The sequence below is a fragment of the Glycine soja genome, chromosome 20 (genome assembly GCF_004193775.1).
Source record: "Glycine soja cultivar W05 chromosome 20, ASM419377v2, whole genome shotgun sequence".
In the NCBI taxonomy this organism is placed as follows: Eukaryota; Viridiplantae; Streptophyta; class Magnoliopsida; order Fabales; family Fabaceae; genus Glycine; species Glycine soja.
Genome location: NC_041021.1, coordinates 12,173,496 through 12,196,142, shown reverse-complemented (window position 1 = coordinate 12,196,142; position 22,647 = coordinate 12,173,496). Strand labels below are relative to the sequence as shown.

Below are 22,647 nucleotides of genomic sequence, written 5' to 3'. Positions count from 1 at the left end.
CACATGGAGAAATAAGGTGGAACTGCAAATCTCTTACTATGGAATTTGAACATGCAAGGAAAACAGTGAAGCTCATGGGAGAACAACAATGTCGACAGCACCATGGATCGTCTACAACTATGAATTGCATTTTACCATAAGCTATGTTGTTATCTATTTCGATTTTTGAGACCCAACAGGAGACTTCACATCCAAAAACAACACTGACAGAACAATAGCAGCAAGACTTAACTGAAATATTACTGCAATTTGAAGATCTATTCAGAATTCCTACTCAGTTGCCTCCTCAGAGAAAATATGATCATCAGATTCATTTGACAAACAATACCCCCTTATCTTCTAAACCGTACAGATATCCACATACCCAAAAGATAGAAATTGAAAAGATGGTGCAAGAGCTGCTACAAACAAGATTTATCAGAGAGAGTGGGAGTGCATTTGCATCACCAGTGGTGCTCATCAAGAAGAAGGATGGAGGGTGGAGACTTTGCATCGACTATGGAAGTTAAATTTAGTCACAATTAAAAATAAATTTCCTATTCTATTGATTGCAGATTTGATGAATGAGTTGGAAGGTGCCACTTATTTTTCTAAGCTGGATTTGAGGAGTGGTTATAATCAAATTCGAATGTGGGAGCCTGACATTCCTAAAACTGCATTTAGGACTCATAATGGACACTATGAGTGGGTGGTTCTTCCATTTGGATTAACTAATGCACCAGCTACCTTCCAGAGTTTGATGAATGATGTTTTTCGGCCTCATTTAAGAAATTTAATCTTAGTCTTCTTTGATGATATTTTGATTTATTCAAAAACTTGGAGGGAGCACATGGAGCATCTTTCCTTGGCCTTGAAACTCTTAAGAGATAACACATTGGTTCCGAACAGAAAAAAAAAATGTAGCTTCGCTAAACGTCAAGTTGAATACTTGGGCCATGTAAATTCAAAGTTAAGAGTAGCTCCTGATGCAGACAAGATAGAAGCAGTCCAACAGTGGCCAAGACCGACAACAATCAATCAGCTGAAAGGGTTTTTGGGTCTATCGGGATATTATAGAAGGTTTATCATGAATTAGGTAAGTTGGCACAACCTCTTACATCACTTATTAAGAAGGAAGCAGCATTTCAGTGGAATGAAGCAGTTGCAGAAGCATTTACTACATTAAAAATGGCATTAACAAGGGCTCCAGTACTAGCTCTACCTAATTTTGTAGAACAGTTTGTAATTGAAACTGATGCTTCAGGTTCAGGTATAGGGACAATTTTGATGCAAAGAGGGCATCCTATCGCGTATATAAGCAAGGAAATGGGGAAGAAATATAAGATGTTATCCACTTATGAAAAGTAGTTTTATGCTATTTTATTTGCAGTGTAGAAATGGCAACAATATTTTCTCGACAATCATTTTATCATCAAGACAGATCAGAAGGCTTTAAAGCATCTATTGGAACAACCACCAATATCCTTGATGCAGAATTGGGGCTTACGAAAACTAATGGGGCTGCAATTCACAATTGAATATAAGAAAGGCAAAGAGAACACAGTTGCAGATGTGTTGTCAAGGAAGTGTACAGATGGAGTGTGGCTGCAATTTACCAGATAGGATCAGATTTACTGCAAACAGTGAAAGACACTTACAGTGAAGATACTAAAATACAAAAAATAATCGATAAGATTCAACTATTACAACAACCCTATAAGTAGTATGAGTGGCAAGGAGAGTTGTTGAAGAGGAAAGGAAGGATAGTAGTAGGGCAACATCAGGAGGTGAGAAACAAGTTGCTTGGTAATTTCCATCAATCTGTCCTTGGTGGTCACTCAGGAGCATCACATACATATAAGAGGTTGAAGCAAATTTTCTATTGGAAAAGGATGCAACAAGAGGTTAAGGATTGGGTGCACAAGTTTATAGTTTGCCAAAGGAATAAACCTGTTTTGCCAAGTGGTTTGTTACAACCACTTCCTGTCCCTACTCAGGCTTGGCAGTGCTTAGCCATGGATTTTATTGTGGGCTTGCCAAAATCTAATGGGAAGACAATCATTCTGGTGGTAGTTGATAGGTACACCAAATATGCTCATTTTGTAGCATTACGACATCCAATCAATGCTGCTAAGATCGCTCAGGTATTCATTGATTCAATAGTGAAGTTGCATGGATGGCCCAGTGAGATAGTGTCAGATAGGGACCCAATTTTTATGAGTAAATTCTGGTTAGAACTCTTCAAGTTGCATGGAGTCAAATTGCTAAAGTACACTGCATTCCATCCACAAACTGATGGGCAGTCAGAGGCTTTAAATAAAGTATTAGAAGGATATCTCAGGTGTGCAACAGGAGAAATGCCCTCTAAGTGGAGTGAATTCTTAAGTTGTGCTGAATTTTGAACAGAAATGACCCTGTTTGAAGCTTTATATGGTTACAAACCAATCAGCAACAATCCCTTGATGACAGGTGATACAACAGTTGAAGTAGTAGACTACACCATCAGGACTCAAGAGGAAATTGCAACAATTTTACATAAGAATCTCAGGAAAGCACATGAGAGGATGCAATTGTATGCTAACAAGAATAGGACAAGCAAAGAATTTGAAGTGGGAGATTGGGTATATTTGAAGTTACAACAATTTAAACAACAATCAATACCTAACTCAGCGTTTCACAAATTAGATGCACGATTTTATGGTCCTTACAAAATTGTAGAGAGTGGGGAAGGTGGCATACAAGCTAGACTTACCAGCTCAAGCTCGCATACATAATGTATTCCACATTTCTTTGCTGAAAAGACATCATGGAGATTGTCCAGTTTCTACAGCACTGCCAAGTTTTGATAGCAATGATCAATTGGAGTTGAAGCCAATTGACATTTTAGCTAGAAGAAGAATAAAGAAAAGAGGCAACAGGCTGGTTACAGAAGTGCTAATACATTGGCAACATACCACACCAAAAGAAGCTACATGGCATGAGGTGCACAAGCTGAAGCAACAATTTCCTCAAGTGGATTGGGACTCTTTATTAACGAGGCTAGTGGATGAAAGGGCCTTGGGGGCAAGGCCTTCAGATGGAGGGGAAATTGTAATACTCAGTTTATAAAAAATAACCATAAGGGGTTAAAAATAAAAAGGGTGGTTAGAATTTAAGCAGGTCTCATTGCTTTCATTTGTATAAATATAGCAATATCCTATTGTAATCAGATTAATTCATAAAAAATTAATAACACTTAGTCCCTTGGGACTGTTCTTCCTCGTGTGAGTTTCATGAGTGAGTTTCCCTTCTTCCTCTATATTCAAAGTTCTTGTGTGAGGTCTTGGTTCAATGTACTGAGACTAGTGAAGAATCATAGGTTGATAATCTTCAACCTAACAGTACAAGCTCAAATGATATGATTCTCCTCTCCTCTTGCCATTATTAATTGATGCCTATAAGGTCTCAACCTTTGAAAAATTGGTTAAAAAGCTTATTTCAAACTGCATATATTCAACCTTGTGTGGGCCATATGGTATGAATGGATATTTAAACAACGTAAGGCAGGCTAAACCATAGAGAAATGGTAGCAAATTAAGATTGTGTTTGGTTAAAAAAAAGTTACTAAAGATGGAAATGGAATGACTACATTTGGTTTGTGCGATTTTGGAGACAGTAAAGTTACAAATTTCTCTCTTCCCAATTATAGTAAAATCAATTTTTTAGCCAAAAGAATCAATATTTAGGTATAAAAACGATTTTCTACACACAAAAATCGATTTTCTACACACAAAAATCGATTTTTTTACACAAAAAATATTATTTATCACCTATTTATCCTAAATCAAATAACACAACATATTCTTTTATTTCTATTTTATTTTTCTTTTTTCAAATTATCTTTCTTCTATTTCTACTTATCCTATTTTCTCCTCTAAACCAAAACACCCTAAAAGCTGCCTCAGTGGTGTGGTGATCATGAAAGTGAAAACTATAATTATTAGCTTACTATTTTTATGTATTGACAGATACTGAATAGAAGAGGTCCATTATCAGGTGCACTCTCTCTGGTCAGAAATAATGTAATGTTTTTTCAGAACTCTATGGAATAAATATCAGTTGGAAGAAAAACAAACAACACAACATGACACGTTAAAATGTATTATAAGAGGATACTTTCTGCAGTCTAATTATTTCAATCGATGATGTTAAAAGTATAAAAATTCGGTGTAACATAGTCAATAAATAACTTTATCTCTTAAGTATGTGATTATGGGTGTAATCTGTGATTTGTGGGTATAAAAAAATATCTATTAAAAAAATCAATCCCTTAAATAAATCTCATTAAAGATACCGTGCTTTAGACAAAAAAAAACCTTTTAAACATCACTTAAGAAAAACCTTTATTAAACATTAAAAACTTGTATCACAAACATTTAGTTCAATTCTATTATATAAATATCAATATTTTAACATCGTGTTCAATATCATAAAAGTACTTCACAAAAAAAAAGACAAATAGTCTTTAATTACTGTATAAAAAACAACGTTTTTGGTAAATTTCATATCATCCTAAATCACTTTCATAAACTTCACTTGTTTAAGTACATTATTAAGATAAGACAAAATTAAGCAAATTCCATTAGAATTCTTCCAAATGACCTTGCACATTTTTATCTTTCAGGAGTCCAATATCTTACTTAGACCAAATTGTTAAACCCATTTTTATTCGTTATTTCTGGTTGTTTGATAAAGGAGGGCAGATAATTTAACTGCTTTGCATAAACCAAAGCTGCTACCTACCATATGATACATGTACAACAATAAGTTACTACAGACTTGGAAAAACCTAAAAGTTAAAACAATCTTGAAAAAAGCTACACACTAAAAGATACAACAGATACACTACTATTTCTAAGCCTTTCTTGTTTGTTGAGTGGTCATCACGCTTCTATCAAGATATGTAGCCACACCCAACAGATATGAAATGAAATATTGATGCTTTACTTCCTGTGTTTTTTCGACAGAGGTTCTGATTGTGCATCATCCTGCCAAAGTTTAACAATTAAACGAACATCATTAGTATTAAAAAAAATAGAAGGCATTATCCAGTAATGACACAGATTTTCGGATAAATCAATGTAAATTGTACCCAAAAATGAATACGTACTAATAATTTTGATATAAATTACAATGCATATTCATAACATATTGAGCACTTTTAACAACTCAGGTCAGAATACTGACTGAACTAGTTTAGCCCTCTTTTGATAAAGGTGGATGATGGTTATGTTAATAACTTTATTGGTTTACCACTGTTAGCAAAATTCTTCTATTGACACTACATATTTCTAAAGATATATGAAAAGCTATTCTTTTATTTGGGAATCCGAACAACCTCAATGCAAGCATAAGTTCAAGGTCAAGAAGTGCAATGCTTATGGATCAGAGGAAATTCATGTAATAATTCATTCCATATTCATTTAGGCTACTTAAAAGGTCACTTTCATAAGCTACTAGATGCTAGGATGGTTCTCAGGGTCAAGAGTAGGATTTGACATTAATACAAAACAGGCCTTTTTTAAGTGCCAAAAATAATCTTTTGTAATCACTATTACTAATCATGTAATATGTTTGATCAATAGGTCATAGTATCAAATTATTGATATGAGATTTGTGACACATTTCTGTGATATTTGCAAATTTTACATTGGATGGGGTAGTTGGCAACTATTATTATACATGGAAGAACATAGAAGAAAAGAAAACACACCTCAGATAAAATGTAATAGTCTTATATCATATGCATCCTGTATATAATTAGAGATAACAGGAATGGAACACTTACAGCATGAGAAAGCTGCTCACGGATATAGGCCATTGATCGCAGCATAGCACCCAATGTATCCCTGGACACCTGAAACTTTACTTCTGACTCACCAGAGGTTGTCTCGGTATCTTGAAGCTGAAAATTGTTCAAGAATTTCATTAAACAATCAAAAAACTGGTCAAAGTAAAGAAACAAAGAATCAAAGGAAACCTTTTCAGTAAGTGGGATTTGACATAGAGAATATCATACTACAGAAGACATGGTTGGTGAGAATTAACAATACTCTTATTTATAGTTGTCAAATAGAGATATGTATCATGATTCAAGGGACCTTTTTCCATACTAGGAATCATGAACTCTACATTCTGTTAAATATTCTACTATACAATACCAGCTACCAAATAGACTGTTATATGATATCAGAGCTTAGGTTATTCTTGACAGAGGAATAATGAAAGTCATTCTCTGCCGGGGACCTACCGTCCCGATGAACCTTTTTCTGTCCTTCCAAAGTTACATTCCTTCTCTTTGCAAACATGCATGTAGTACCGCACACACTGCTGTTTGGCAGCCATCTTGGCATCCTTTCACCGATGACCACCAGTGACTACCGTCGCCTCTCCCTTCTCGGCATCCTTCTGCAATAATGTTCACCAACGTCCCTCGCACAAATAAATTTTGAGCACAATTTTCTTTGGGAGTGAACAATACCCACCCCCACTTGTCGGTCTGTTTGGCAGCCAGTGCGCTGCCCTCTTGTCAGTCTGCAAAAGTGACCTTTCAAGAATGCCACACTGTCCACGTGTGCAGCCAACTCAACACACTGCCACAGCAACCCCAACCAAAGCCCTTTTCCAGCGAGATAAATTCACAAACACGGCACGTGACGCATCTTTGGTAAGCGTCACACTTGAATCACCTCCTTCTGCCTGAGGGCATGGTTTGCTTTATTAACAAGTGAGCACCCATGCCTTCGTTGGCAGCCGCCGAGGTTTTTCATCGCAACCACACGATTAGAACCGTCTTTATTTTCGTTTTTGTTGGATTTACTACATTTGTAACAAGCTTGGTTCATATGATATATATGTTTCAGCTTGAGGGGGTGTGAAATATATGATTTGATATATTTTAATTACAGCAATTTAGTATAAGATTATTTTCCTTATTACTCATTATTTAGTTTCCTTATTATCAGTAATTGATTGATCTTGTAATCAATACTGATTTCCTTTTTCATATTAAGGTTATGTTCAGCAAGACATTTTAACTAATAAAAAAAAGTGGGCTGTGGCTGAAGAAAAAAAGAAAGGGATTGAAAAACCTAAACTACTGATACCATGTAAGAAAAGTATTTACTGTGTGGTGTGATATTACCACACACAACCTTTATTTATAATAAGAATGGATACATAATAAGGGAAACCTAATAATGAAGAGTAAATAAGGAAATCCCCAATTTTAGCTATACAATTAATGCATATCAATCATATCCTAAACGTATATTTCACAAAAAAATATATAGAGAAAGGATATATGTGCATATAATTGAAGAAAATACCCAGAGTGCAAATTTAATACAAGTCCAAAGACATTTAGCCACCAGAGGTTAAGACAATCCTCATGAATCATTAAATAAAAAAGGCTTAAATAACCCCCCTATAAAATATGGGGCTTTTTTTATGTCTTTTAAAGATTTTTTTCCTTTTGTTTTAGTCCTTGTAAAATTTAAATTTTTTTATACTAGTCTCTGCAGTCAAGTAACTACATTAATGATGTTGGCAGATCATTGACTTGTCATGCCATGAAACTAAAGAATAATAATAAATAAAGGTCATGTTCGACAAGACATTTCAGCTAGATTTTAGGTTTTTTTACTAGCTGAAAAACTAAAAACTCATTTGATTGTTCGGTAAGAAAACTTTTTTTTAGTAGTTTCTAGCGTTTATTAAAATGTTAGCTTTTAACTTTTTATATTTTCTTCCACTTTTAACCTCGATATATTTATTCATTTTTCTTGTTACCTTTTTTAAATAAATCATGGTATTATTTTTCTTGTCATTTTACACTTTTTAGTTACTTCAACAATTAATTTTACCAAACACTTTAATTTAATAAGCTAGATAAAAGATGAAAACCTAACTTATTAAATTATAAATGTTCAGTAAAACTCGCCGTTAAAGTAACTGGAAAATATAAAATGACTAAAAAATAATAAAATCATGATTTGTTTAAAAAGGGTAAGCAAGAAATTTGATAAATATATTAAGGATAAAAAGGAAAGAAAATATGAAAAGCTACAAATTAGAAGTTAGCGTTTTAAAAAACACCACTTCAAGTAGCTTTTCAAAAAACGCTAGAAGCTACTAAAAAAACTTATTTACCGAATAGTCAAATAAGTTTTTCAGCTAGTAAAAAAAGTTAAAAACTAACTAAAATACCTTATCGAACAAAACCATAATAGTATTTCAGGGATGGCCGCTCCACGCCACTATTTGCTATTGACTACTATGGTTACATCATCAGTTAACATTGTTACTCAACACTTGACAGAAAAGACTAAAAATAACAAATTTACAAGGAATAAAATTAAAACATAAATCCTTAAAGGACTAAAATAAAAATAAAAAATAAACCTACTTTATAAGGGCAGAAAGGTTCTTTAAGCCAATAAAATAAATTATGATTCACAAGTACTCAAGTCCTTACATAATGCATAAAATATAAAAGAAGAAAAACTAATTAAAGTTCAAAAGTAAATATAAAGGGCTCGTGCTTTTTTTACAAGAAATGACATGATGATAGGGCGAAACAAATTGTTATCTGCCTTCATTAAACTATAATACAAATCCGGGTAGTCTTCTGATAAAAAAAAAAATCCAAAATCATGGATTTTATTGGACAGGTCACACCACCAATCCAGGTCAAATACAACACGAGCTGTAAAGAGTTTCAGTTGTGTTTTGCAAATTGCAGAATCATAAGAATCAGGCAGAACATAGTTATCAATAATAGTGTGCCATAGCTATGCGGGGCCGCCATAGGCTACAACAGAGTTTGAATGGTGATGCATTTCCAAATAGGCCGCAATCACAGGAAGAGGAAATCTACAAGGAGATCCCACCTGGACATGGTACCACTAATGGAGGAAATAAGGTTTGCAGATTAATGAAGGCCTTGTACGGTCTCAAGAAAATTCCATGTGCTTGGTTTGGAAGCTTCACTTAAGCTATGGTTTCCATGTGGTACAAGTGAAGTCAAGGTGATCATACACTTTTTCAAAAACATTCTTAGTGAGGAAAGTGTGCAGTGCTTTTGGCCTATATAGATGATATATTGATATGATTATCGCAGGTGATGATGAGGTCGAAAAACAAATTTTAAGGGAGAAGTTCACTACTCAGTTTGAGATGAAGGACCTCGAGAAGTAGAACTTCCTTGAAATGTAAGTTGTCTCTCTAAGAAAGGCATCTTTATTTCTCAAAGAAACCGTGTGCTGGATCTCCTTAAAGAAACGGGTAAGGAGGGTTGCAAGACTTCTAGAGTACTCAGAGAAAAAATACAAGATTGAGAATGATGAAGAAAGCCCTAAGGTAGAGAAGACCCAATATCAAAAACTTGGGGGAAAATACATTTATCTATCACATACCACGACTGATTTAGCTTATGCAGTTAGTATGGTTAGTAAGTTCATACATGACCCATGGCAGCACTTTCAAGTTGTAAATAGAATTATTCAAAAGGTCACGCCAAGTGGAGAGGCAAAATTTAGAGTCGTGTCTCAAGGAGTGCGTGAGTTGTTATGGATCAAGATTGTTCTCAATGACCTAAAGTATGTAGCTCTTATGAAACTATTTTGTGATACTGATAATAAGTTTGACATCATCATTGCACATAACCTAGTTCAACATGAAAGGACAAAGCATATAGAAGTAGATCGACACTTCTTTAAAGAAAAATTAGACAGTGGTTTTACAGATACAGGTGTATGTTCCTTCAAGACTCCACCTCCAGTTAGCAGACGTATTCACCAAAAGACTTCCTATAGAGTGGTTTCAAGATCCTATTTGCAAGCTAAGAATGATTGGTATTCATTCTCCAACTTGAGGGGAGTGCTGTACAGTATAATTATTGTAATTAATATGATTAATGAATTGTACATATTTTCCTTTATTTAGTATGTACATATTCTTAGGCTCTTGAGAATTGTAAAGTATTTTAGTCGAAGTTCCTGAATTAAATGTGATAAAAGTCTATATATAGGGTGATTTTCTTCTCTTTTTAATCATAAATAAGAAATAAAATTACTTCTAGTCGTCACACTTATTCCGGCACTTTCTGACTACCCTTTCTCCCTCTCCAGTGACTCCAGCTGCTGTCACTTTTCTGACGGCCTTTTTCCGCATTTCGGTGGAGCTCTCCACTAGTCGCTTTTCTTCTGGTGACCGTTTTCCACATTCCCAGTTGACCTTTCTGCTTGCTGCCCCTTTTTCGGCGATTCCCCTCTTTTCCATCAGCCACTGCTGTTCTCCACAGTCCGTCGCCGGAGCTCCGGCAACATTTCTGGCATGTGACCCCACCACCAGCATCATCGTCCACCGATCTACAAGACATGGTTATGGCATCTTGATCAGACTGGTGACACTCCCTCACACGCCCATTCTTTGCGAACCAAACAGCACTATCGCAAATCTGTTTTCTGGCATGTAAGAGAGAGCATGTCGCCGCCGTTGATGACACACCTCCACCTCCGGTGTCGTACCTCCCTCGCACACCAATCCCTGCAGTTTCAGCTCCATCGGAGCTGGTTCAACAGTACTTCCTTGTTTCTGTCGCGTGACAACGCGTTTGGCTGCTGTTTCAACAGTACTTTTTGATATGGTGGTCGCCCAGCTGCTCCTACCACTAGAGTTTCATCCCTATTCGTACCCATTTGCTGGTCACTGCCTTCTACTTGCCATTTATTATACAGCGAAGAACTTCGGTCGCCTATTCTGCTCCTGCCTTTTTCGGCATGTTTTCCGGCCACTGTCTTCAACTTGCCGCTTATTTTCCAGTTGCCTATTTTGTTGCTGTCCTTTTTCCGGCATGTTTATCAGTGACTTTTCTCGCTTTGCTGTCACTTAATCATGATTTCACCTCTTCAGTTTGAATAATTGAGTTTCCACACTTCATTTGAAGCTTCCAAATCTTGGTTTTAAGAAGATCGGAACTTGCTTTTGATTTACTTAAGCTGATGAGTGTTACAGCGTTCTCTTCCTAGCAATATTCCCCAATTTCACCAAGATCCCTGAGTTGTCTTCAAAATATTGGTTTGAAGCTTCCAAATGTGGTTCTTAAGAAGGTTGGAACTTGCTTCCTTTGCTTGCCATAAATTTCTTAGGCTGGTGGTTATTCCAGCTCTATAGCAATGTTTGTCAATCAAAATGGAAATGTTCTAATTGCAGCATAATACGGCTGAATATTTAAACCCATCTAAAAGCCTATTTGTACAGCAAATCTGTGATTCTTTCCTTAATTAGAATATAACAGATGCAGTATAGGGAATTACGGTAGTTTTGCTAATTTACAGGGCTGAAAATCAGCTTGTATTTATTTGTAATAAGCAATATTTATAGGGGAATACACAGAGGAAAAGACACTTTTTACCCTGCACTTTTCTTAGTTTGACATGGTATCAAACTGGGTCACGATCCTAGTCTAGCCTAGCCTATAAGTCTCTGTCCTTTTGCAATTCTTATCCAAGTCTGTTTTCCTATTCCAGATCAAGTTCTTTCTTGGTTGTTCTTCAGCTCATTCCTAGTCTGAAATTGGTTCCACGTGACCAATTTTTTTTCTTAGCCTCATGTCTTCTGAAAAGTATGATGTCTTAATGGTCCACCTCAATGGCAAGAATTACTCATCCTGGGCATTTCAACTCGAGATATTTGTCACCGGTAAAGATCTGTGGGGTCATATTGATGGCAGCAACCCCACTCCTAACAAAGCCACCCACAAGGAAGAGCATGCCAAGTGGGTCGTTAAGGATGCTCTGGTCATGGCCTGGATTATCGCCTCTGACTCTGTTGATCCCACCATTGTTCTCAATCTTCGACCCTTCAAGACTGCATCCGAGATGTGGGCTTATCTGCAGAAAATCTACAATCAGAATAACACGGAAAGAAGATTCCAGCTTCAACAGGATAGTCTCTCTATTTCTGATTTTTACTCTAATTTCATGAATTTGTGGGCTGAATACACTGAAATTCTCTATGAAAATTTACCTTCTGAAGGCCTTAGTTCCGTACAATCTGTTCATGAAACTACTAAACGTGATCAGTTTCTTATGAAACTACGATTTGAATTTGAAGGAATAAGGTCTAATCTAATGAACGGAAACCCTGTACCCTCTTTGGATGAATGTCTCAATGATTTGTTTCGTGAGGAACAACGCCTTCTCACTCAAAACACCATGGATCAACCCTGTACCCTCTTTAGTGGTGAATTGCAACACAAGCCAAGCCAAAAGGATGGGACATGAGTGCTATTCAATGCTTCTACTGCAAAGAATTTGGCTATTATGCTTCCAATTGCCCCAAAAAAATTTGCAGTTACTGTAAAAAGGATGGGCATATTACTAAAGAATGTCTCATACGACTGCCCAGGAGTTCTACAACAGCTTTTACTGCTTCAGTTGGTTCTTCTACTCCTAGTAGCTCTATGAATTCAGCTTGTGTCCAACACAATGCTTTTGCCCCTGTCCATTGACTCCTAAAATGGTTCAACAAATGATCATTTCCGCATTCTCTGTGTCATACCCTAATTTCGTCCGGGGACTATCATTCATTGATTCTCACTAGCCGAACTGCATTGTTCAACACAACTTACCGCACAAGACAAAAGATCGTTCAATGTTTTGATCAAGAATGCAAAGGATACCAAAAAGGAGGGGCAAAATGGTCTTTTTATTGAGTTTCCTGGACCCTAGCTCGCCCAGGCTAGCCTCTGGCTCGCCTGGGTGAGCTCCAGCTCGCTTGGGCGAGCTGCCATGGTCCCGAATGCCATTTTTTGCTATAAATAAGCGTGATGGAAGGCTGAGGGGAGGTTCCAAGGTTCAGAAGTGGAGGGAATTGAGAGAACTAAGAAAGAAGAAGAAGAAAGAAGAGGAAACGAAGCTGAGGTACTACCGAATTGTGACTGTGATCAATCTCTACATCGTTCCTTGTTCGGTGTTTTTCGTGCGACCGTCGGTTAGTTTTGTTTTCTTAAGATTTTGATGTGATCTATCTACCCTTAGTGGCCCCCCTGTTATTATGTGCACATCCATCTTCTTCATTTATCATCGACGATCTCGTTTTTCTTTGTAAAGTTTAATCTTAACCAATCATTAGTATTGTAAAGTTGTCTTTAAAGAGATTGAAAGTTAATAAACAAAACCAAGATAACACCAACTCATAACTAATTTCTTTTTATCAAATATCACTTGAGATCATTTCAAGGTCCAATGCCTGGGCATGGGTGCGGAGTTGTCGACATTCTCATCGGGAGTGTGGGCAAGATTGGGTGGTGTGTAGTTGGAAGGCAAGCCATATGATGGAAAGGAATGCTTGTTCTGAACTTGCACAAAATGGGGGCTAACTCCCGAACTCTTATTTTCAAAATTTCCAAACCTCTTTTTGGTTTTTCTAACGTTTTCTTCAAATAAACGTTGGCGGCGATTCCACACGTTTTCTTCATGAGAAGACGCACCTTTGGCTTTTCGCCTCACCCTCCCATCGAATGATAGGTTGCGACACTCTGCATTAGGACTCTCGGGTAAAACCTTTTCGTCCTTTGTTCCTTGGTACTTTGAATCTATGGCTTCCAATCATATGACAAACAATGCTCATTTCCTTACTAATGCCACCAAATATTTTGGAGATCTTAAGATTCATACTACTGATGGCAACCATTTAGCTATCACAGTAGTGGGTGATATTTCTTCATCTTTAACTAATGTCTTTGTCTCTTCTGACCTAAAGAGTAACCTTATTTTTGTTGGTCAATTGGTCGATAATGATTGTCAGGTAGAATTCTCAAAATCCAGTTGTCTTGTGCAGGATCAACAGTTAGGGAAGATGATTGTGAAGGGCCTAAAGTTGGACACCTTTTTCCAATCCATTTCTCTTTGACTCCATGTCTTTCCATACCTTATGTTTCTTGTAATTCTGTTCATGTTGATTCCCACATGTGGCATAAGCATCTTGGACATCCAAATTCAAATGTAGTTCATGGATTGTTGAAATCTGGCTTTCTTGGAAATAAAGAATCACCATCTCTTTGTGATGTTCAATTTGATTGTGTTTCTCGTAAACTTGGCAAAAGTCAAATTTTACCATTTCCAACTCATACATCCACTATAGAACAACCTTTTGATTTGATACATAGTGATTTGTGGGGGATGGCACCTGTAATATCTCATGCTAATTACAAGTACTTCGTCACTTTTATTGATGATTATACTTGTTTCACATGGGTTTTTTTTCTACGCTCAAACAACGAAGTATTCACTGCTTTCAAATTTTTTCATGCTTATGCTTAAACCCAATTCTTTTCAAAAATAAAAATACTTCGTTCTGACAATGAGGGGGAGTACATGTCTCATTTATTTCAGGAATCCATTAGAACAAATGGTATTATCTCTTAAAGGTCTTGTCCTTCAACCCCTCAACAAAACAGGGTAGCCGAAAGAAAAAACCGTCATCTTCTAGATGTTGTTTGCACCCTTTTGTTGAAATCTTTTGTGCCATCTCAGTTCTGGTGTGAAGCTCTCTCTACTACTGTTCACCTTATTAATCGCTTGCCTTCTTCAACATTGAACCATGACACTCCTTTTACTCAGCTATTTGGTCACCCACCCACTTATTCTAATCTTCGTACCTTTGGTTGTGTATGCTATGTGCATCTTTCCCCACAAGAACGGACAAAGTTCATTGCTCAATCAGTTGAATGTGCATTTCTTGGTTATTCTACTCACCAAAAAAGGTTTTCTATGGTATGATCCTAATCTACGTCGGATTCAGGTCTCTAGAAATGTCATATTTCAGGGAAATACATAAATTTTTGCTACTCACCATGATCATCTCTCTCCCTCAATTTCTATTTTTCCATTACTTAATACCTCTTCTACAGGATCACCATCATCTAAACCTTTCTTGGTGTACCAATGTCATAATCATGCGACTTCAAATCCTCCATCTGCTCCTAGGGCCCCTCAGAATCACTCTCTGACTGTTGATCTAGCACCACTATGACGCAATTCCCGTGTTTGTAAACCCCCAGATATGCATGGTTTCATCTCTCCTTTATCATTGACAGCCATGTTATCCTCTATTGCTATTCCATCTTCTTATAAACAGGCAATGGAGCATGACCATTGGCATAAAGCTATTGAAACAAAACTTCTAGCACTTGAAGAAAATCAGACATGGAATGTTGTTCCATATCCTCCATCAATTAAACCTCTTAGCAGTAAGTTTGTGTTATCTATAAAGCTTCGTTCGGATGGATTCATAGACAGTTATAAGACTCGCTTGGTTGTTCTTGGAAATAAGCAAGAATATGGTCTTAATTATGGTGAGACCTTTGCACCTGTTGCAAAAATGACTACTGTACGCATTGTTCTTGCTCTTGCTGCCTCTCAATCTTGGCTACTATACCAATTAGATGTCAAAAATGCATTTCTCTATGGTGACCTCGAGGAGGAAGTTTACATTAAACTTCCCAAGGGTATGACAACTCCCTCACTTAATGCTGTTTGCAAACTAAAACACTCTTAATATGGCTTGAAGCAAGCACCTAGAGTATGGTTTGAGAAATTTCGGTCCACTCTTCTTGGCTTTTCATTCACTTAAAGCCAGTATGACCATTCTCTTTTTCTACAAAGAAATTCTAAAGGCATAGTGATTCTTCTTGTTTATGTGAACGACATTGTGGTGACTGGTTCTGATTAAACAGCTATCTATGCAACTCAACAGCTGTTGCATTCCACCTTCCACATGAAAGACCTTGGCCAACTCACTTACTTCCAGGGATTAGAAGTTCGCTATCAACCAGCAAGCCTTTTCTTAAATCAGCACAAGTATATTCAAGATTTGGTCTCACCAATTCAAGCACTATTGATACCCCCATGGAAGTTAGTGTCAAATACAGTCGTGATGAAGGTTCTCTTCTTGAGGACCCGACTTTATATCGCAGGTTGGTTGGTAGTCTTATCTACCTAACCATAACTCACCCTGGCATATCGTTTGCTGTCCACACAGTGAGCAGGTTCATGCAATCCCCTCGGCATCTCCACCTTTCAGCAGTCCATTGCATCATCCAATATCTTCTTGGCACTTCCAACCGTGGCTTATTTTTTCCTGCAGGTTCTTCACTCCAACTTCGAGCCTATGGTGACGCTAACTGGGCTGGATGTCCGGACACAAGAAAATCCACTACTAGTTGGTGTATGTTTCTAGGTGATGCTCTAATTTCTTGGAAATCCAAGAAACAAGACTCTGTCTCTAAGTCGTCCACTGAATCGGAGTATCGTGACATGTTTGTTGCTTGCTCTAAGATAATTTGGTTGCATGGCATTCTTATAGAACTTGGTTTTACGCAAGCTCAACCAACTCCATTACATGTTGACAACACCAGTGCCATTAAAATTGCATCAAATCCAGTTTATCATGAACGCACAAAGCACATAGAAGTTGATTGTCACTCAATCCACGAGGCCCACAACCGCAAAGTTATCATTCTACCTCATGTCTCCACTTCTGTCCAGCTTGCAAACATCTTCACCAAATCATTAACTCGTCAACGCCACGATTTCCTAGTTGACAAATTGATGCTTTTAGATTCACCAGCATCAATTTGAGGGGGGCTGTCAATGGAAATGGAAATGTTCTAATTGCAGCATAATACAGCTGGATATTTAAAGCCATTTAAAAGCCTATTTGTAATTGCAAATCTGAGATTCTTTCCTTAATTAGAATATAACAGCTGCAATATAGGGATTTACCGTAGTTTTGCTAATTTACAGGGCAGAAAATCAGCTTGTATTTATTTGTAATAACCAATATTTATAGGGGAATACAAAGAGGAAAAGACACAATTTTCACCCTACACTTTTCTTAGTTTGACAATGTTATCTTTCTAGCAATATTTCCCGACTTCACCAACATCCCCGAGTTTTCCTTCAAACATTATTTTTGGTGGAACTCAATTTTATGATTTTATTTATTAGTTGGGAATAAATTTTCTTGTAACAAGCTAAAAGCTTTAGCTTGAGGGTAAGTGATGAGAAACAAGAATTTAATGTATAATAATGTGATAGGATATGATATCTGATTTAGAGGATCTGATTTAGAGGAAATTGAATATCCTCTAATTATGTGTAATCAATACTACCTGTCTATATTAACAAGCATTCATTGTGTACTCTGACACACAGTTTCAGTCCATTATCCCTCTATATTTCTCTCATTTTACACTAATTATAGGATATTAGTGTCAAAACAAATAAAGTTCTATGCCCTGTTGGGTAAATTTTCCATAAACACTTATAAGAAAAAAAAACAAGAAAATTAAATAAGTTAGTCACTTTTCTAACAAGCCAATAAAACACGCTCTCATAACACTTTTTTAATAATCAACCTCATTGTCCAATACCACCAAAGCCTCCTGAAATACGATTAACAAGCTTAATTCCCTTGTCAAATATCAAATTTAATGCATTAATTTATCTTCTAGAATAACAAAATCAATAGCAATTAGCAGGTACTCTATCATAAATTTTCACTTTATAAATCAAAATTGAATACATGTATGTCTTTCTTAATCTCTAGAGTATGAAGAAAATTGTTTGGAGGAAAATTATCACAGAAGTATGAAGACAAATTATCACTGCTTTTCTAGTACTAGAAGTCGAGAAAAATAATTCAACATAACTCAAACAGTGAATGTATGAGAAGAATAAGTTCAGAAAATAAGATGACATACCTTGAGATTTATTACAGCAACCTTATTAGCTGGTGTTGACAGCTGTTCGCTGATGTAAGCCATAGACTTCAACATTGGTTCTAAAGTAACTCTGGAGAGATGAAACTTAACCTCAGATTCTGCAGATGGAGCCCTGCTATAATCTTGCAACTGCAATATGATGTTTGAAATATGTCAACGGACTAAATCTCCACACAGGTTACCAAAAAATTGACAAGAAAAATACAGTACTTTGCCAAATGAAAAGACTACAAAAGATATTTATACCCTTGCAAATCAAGGATTGAAGCCCATTACCCATAATACAAACTAAAATATGTATTTTCTTATTTGTGGTTAATATGAGCATACCTTCAGATTGATAACAGCTACTTTATTCCCTGGAGTTGAGTTCCTGTTCTCCATTACCCATGTCATTGATTTTAGGCATGGAAGAACTACCTACAGGAAAGAACCCAAGGACCACATCAATGTTATAGATTCATATTCCACTAAACCAGAGAAATAGAACGCATCGTTATATTTTCAGTTACCATGTTTTCAGATGGACCATCATCTCGATGAAGAGAGACTGGGGCCATCCGTGGCAAGTTTAGATCAGCAACTGATTGAACAGGACCACCAGCATCATTAAGATTAAACCTTCTTGTTATTTCATCTTGCCAAGGCCATAAAAGAGGAGTTGTATCCAAAGTTGGAGTAGTTTTCCTGTCATCATATGCAGTCCCACTGGCCTGATTATTAGGAGGCGTAACTTTGGCAACACTTTTTTTCACATTAGCAACCTTTTTTACACCTTCTCTAAGACCACTTATTGCAGCATTATAAGTTTCCACAGTTACTGACCCTTCCTCAGCATATCTGATGGCTTCCTTACAAAGATTGCCATACCTTGCTGTCAAAGACTCCTGTGCATGTGATTCACCAGTATGTTCATCCAATCCAGCACTGTTTTTGGCATTCCGTGTCCACCGTTTTAAGATGTAATGGGGTGGTAATGTAAGTACATTTGTCACAGTGAAAACTGTTAAAATATGCTTGCAAAGAATGCCTGCATACTCAAACATTTGGCAACTACAGTTAGCTTTCAACTCAGAATGGTTTAATGTAACCATGTATGCCTTTTGGTCATCCTCAAATTTTGCAACTCTAAATGTGCTATTTGGCCCATCTCCTTCAATTCTATTTGCAGTATAAACAAAAGTTTCAACAAGCTCATCTTGAAACTTTGAAAATATTTTTCTTGTATAAAGATTAGCAGCCTGTTTCTCCATTGGCGAAGGCGTCTTCAAAACTGGTGTTGTGCTAACTGTCTCAAAATCAGCTTCTATTTCCTTTTCGATCCAGCTCTCTAAAGCTCTTTCATACTGCCTGAAGAACAATGGCAACGTCGTCTGTTGGTTGACATAACCATCAAAAAAAGAACCATCAAATCCTTGAGTAGGAGATATTGCTGCAAAAAATGAATCACGAAAGTATGCCGGAACCCATTGAGCACGAGCATTATACAATGACTGAAGCCAATCATTTCCCCTGAGTTCATATTTATTGAGGATAAAATTCCAAGATGACTCAAACTCCTCAATGGTTTCTGTCAAGTTAATACAATTATAAAGTTCAACCTGAAAATTTGGATGTGCAAGACAGACATGGGCCAACTTTTCTTGGCCTTCTCTCAAGATTTGCCACTTGCTAATACAATGGCGAGCTTGTGGGAAAACTTGAGAAACTGCTGTCTGCATGGCTCTGTCTTGATCAGTAGTTATAGAGATAGGCTGGCGATCATTCATTGCTGTGAGAAATGTCTTCAAGAGCCACAGAAAAGATGCCTCAGAATCATCCAAAATGAGTGCACAACCAAACAAAACCATTTGACCATGATGATTTACCCCAGTAAAAGGAGCAAATGGCACTCTATATTGATTTACCTTGTATGTTGTGTCCAGATGAACTGTGTCTCCGTAATAACTGTATGCTGTCCTTGATCTTGCATCTGCCCAAAAGACATTAGACATACGATTCTCTTCATCAAGTTGTATCGCATAGAAGAAACCAGGATTCTCAGCCTGCATCTTCTTAAAATACTCCAGCAGATTATGAGCATCCCTCCCCAATGTCTTGTTTTGAGAACAAGGCCTAACAGAATAATTCATCAATGTGGAATTTTTAACTAAGTGACTGCGTTCAGCAGCAGCAGTATGAATATTCTTCACCCCACGAGTATTCTGATTTGAAACACGATTCCCATCCATAGATACATACATGACACCACTGGGAACAAGACCCACTCCTTGATATGTTTCAGGCATTGTCCTTCCAACACTGGAAAAATGCTTACTTGGCCGACGACTGTGTGCCTTACTGGAACTCACCATGTAATGACTATGCTCCTTCACAAATTTTGTTACAACCCATTTATTTTGACCCTTTAGCTCAATCCTAATCATTGCATTGCAACTTTCATTTGGGCTTTTTTTCAAACCTTCCCCACCACACACAAACTCCCTATACATATTTTCGCCATCAGCTTTAGAGCGACCATATGGGCCAACCTTAGAGCTAAAACCCATGTGTCTAGCATATTCATTATAAAAATTCTTAGCAACATCTTCAGAGCCAAATTCCATACCCACGTGTGGCTCAGAAATCTCATCCTCAACATGAGATCCATAGTTTTCAGCATTATTAACTTCACCGTCACTTGGTTCTGCATCGCCATCATCTGCCTTAGTTTGATGACCACTTACTTCCACATTTATCACTTGAACATCCATTTCAAACAATTTATACCACTATCTTACAGTGTGCCTATTTCATGGGTAAATGTACAGACCATGGACTGAATGCTTTAGGCCTTTAACCCTATCAAATAGAAAGTAGGTGCCATCTAAGTTGCCTGTGCTCCAAGTAAATTCAAAATTGAAAAAAGAAAGTTCCAGAAAATAAAAAATTGATCTCCTAAGACAGCACAAAAGTTCATTATGTAAACACCACAATCATTTCCTGTGTACATCAGTAAAAAGCATTATATATTCTCAAAATGAAATGGAGCTAAACAAAGAAAATGAACTACTCAGCTACCCAAAAAGTATATTTGTTCAAATATTTTTTTTACCAAATTAAGCTTTTATGAAGTGGCATCATTATTCTGTGGTTTGACTCTGACTTTTTAAGTTGCAACTCAAAACAGACCAGCTTCAGAAAGCAAGGCACAGGTCGACAAGAAATCTTCAGGCCTGTTTGGTTGAGTGCATTAAGGAAAGAAAACTTTGAAATTTGAATTAAAAGAGAAGTGAAAGACACAAAAATTTTGAATTTTAGTTTCTATAGTCAATTTTGGTCTCCTTTTTTCTTCCAATTTCTCTCCAACCAAACAGAAGAAAAAACATCGTTATGTACGTGTGTTTTTTTCCTCTCTATTTTCTTTCCATCCAACCAAAAATAACATCAGGTATACTTAAATGATGCCAATAACATAAGAATTCAATGTCTCAAATATGTTTAAGCTATATAGAATATAGGATAAAAGAGGTATTTAGTCCTTATACTTTTGGTCAAACTTTGGTTCCTATAGTTTCAAATGGATCAATTTGGTCCCTATACTTTAAAAAATAAGTGGATTTAGTTTCTAAGCATTGACGATTGAGAGACCAAATAAGGACTAAATCAACTATTTGTTAAAGTATAGGGACCAAATTCACCTATTTTTTTAAAGTAAAGGAACCAAATTCACATATTTTTTTTAAGTAAAGGGACCAAATTGATCAATTTAAAACTACAAGGACTAAAACCAAATTTGATTGAAAATACTGGAACCAAAAACATAGTTTACCCTATAATATAACTATAAATTCACAAATTTATTAATCAATTAATCATCACATATCAAAAGTTGTAGAAGCTACAGAGACTTCAATAAGACGAAAACCAAAAATTATATTTTGAATTCAGTTTCCATGCAGTGTCACTCACTCACTCTTATCATATACCGTAACAATTTTTACTTTTATAATAATTACTTTAAAAGTCTTATGCACAAAAAAGATTAATAAAAAGGAAAAGAAGCTATGAAGATTAATAAAGCCCCTAATACAAAAGATTTTGTGATCCACAACGACGAACAAAATTAAAACTTGAAAATTAACCCAGAAATTGTAACATTTACAAATTTATTGACTAAACGAATTCCTGCAAATTGCCATGGAAAACTGGAAACCCTAACTTACAGCAACGACTATAAATTATTACGAGCTGACGCAAATTGATTCACGAATCTCCCAATTTCGGGGTTGAAGAAGAATCCCAGATGCTCAACTTGGTGGAAATCACTTCTCTTCGGAACGGTGGCGGGAAACGCGCGTGAATAGCGAGGTTTGGGAGTGAAACAACGGCGTTTCAACGGTGGTTAGGGTTTCTCAACCACCGGGAGTTGCAGAGACGAGAGGAGGGAGAGAGAGAGAGAGGTGAGAGAGAGTGAGTGCGTGTCACACAGATTCGATGAGACATAAGTACACACGCGTGATGTGTACCGTTGGATTTAGATCGTACGGTCATGGTTGGCTTAGACCGAAGTCCTTTCACTTTTATCAAAGTGGGATCTGAGTTCAACTTGTGCTGTTTGTGGTTGGATTTGCCAAGTGCATTACCTAAGTCAGTGGCATCCTTAACACGCTTTGCATCACGCTTATTCTTTCTTCCTATTTTTTTTTTTACAAAAATAGAATAAAATTATATTTCTCTATTTTCTTTTTTGTTTTTCAAAAAAAATATATACTACTATACTCTTACCGGGCATTACACTTGTCATCAAAAAATTGATATCTAAATTTTATGTTTATAATTAATTATCATAAAAAATA

General features: G+C 36.5%; 1 protein-coding gene across 1 annotated transcript; it reads right to left on the bottom strand.

Moving 5' to 3' along the window:
* Positions 1–4,652: 4,652 nt before the first annotated feature.
* Positions 4,653–22,422, bottom strand: LOC114401448 (protein FAR1-RELATED SEQUENCE 3-like). Its single transcript, XM_028363959.1, has 6 exons — positions 22,015–22,422; positions 18,322–20,650; positions 18,140–18,229; positions 17,789–17,938; positions 5,807–5,923; positions 4,653–5,006 (listed from the first exon to the last, which is right to left on the bottom strand). The coding sequence occupies exons 2-6, from the start codon at positions 20,560–20,562 to the stop codon at positions 4,962–4,964; spliced, it is 2,643 nt and encodes an 880-aa protein (XP_028219760.1). The 5' UTR covers positions 20,563–20,650; positions 22,015–22,422; the 3' UTR covers positions 4,653–4,961.
* Between the last annotated feature and the right edge of the window lie 225 nt (positions 22,423–22,647).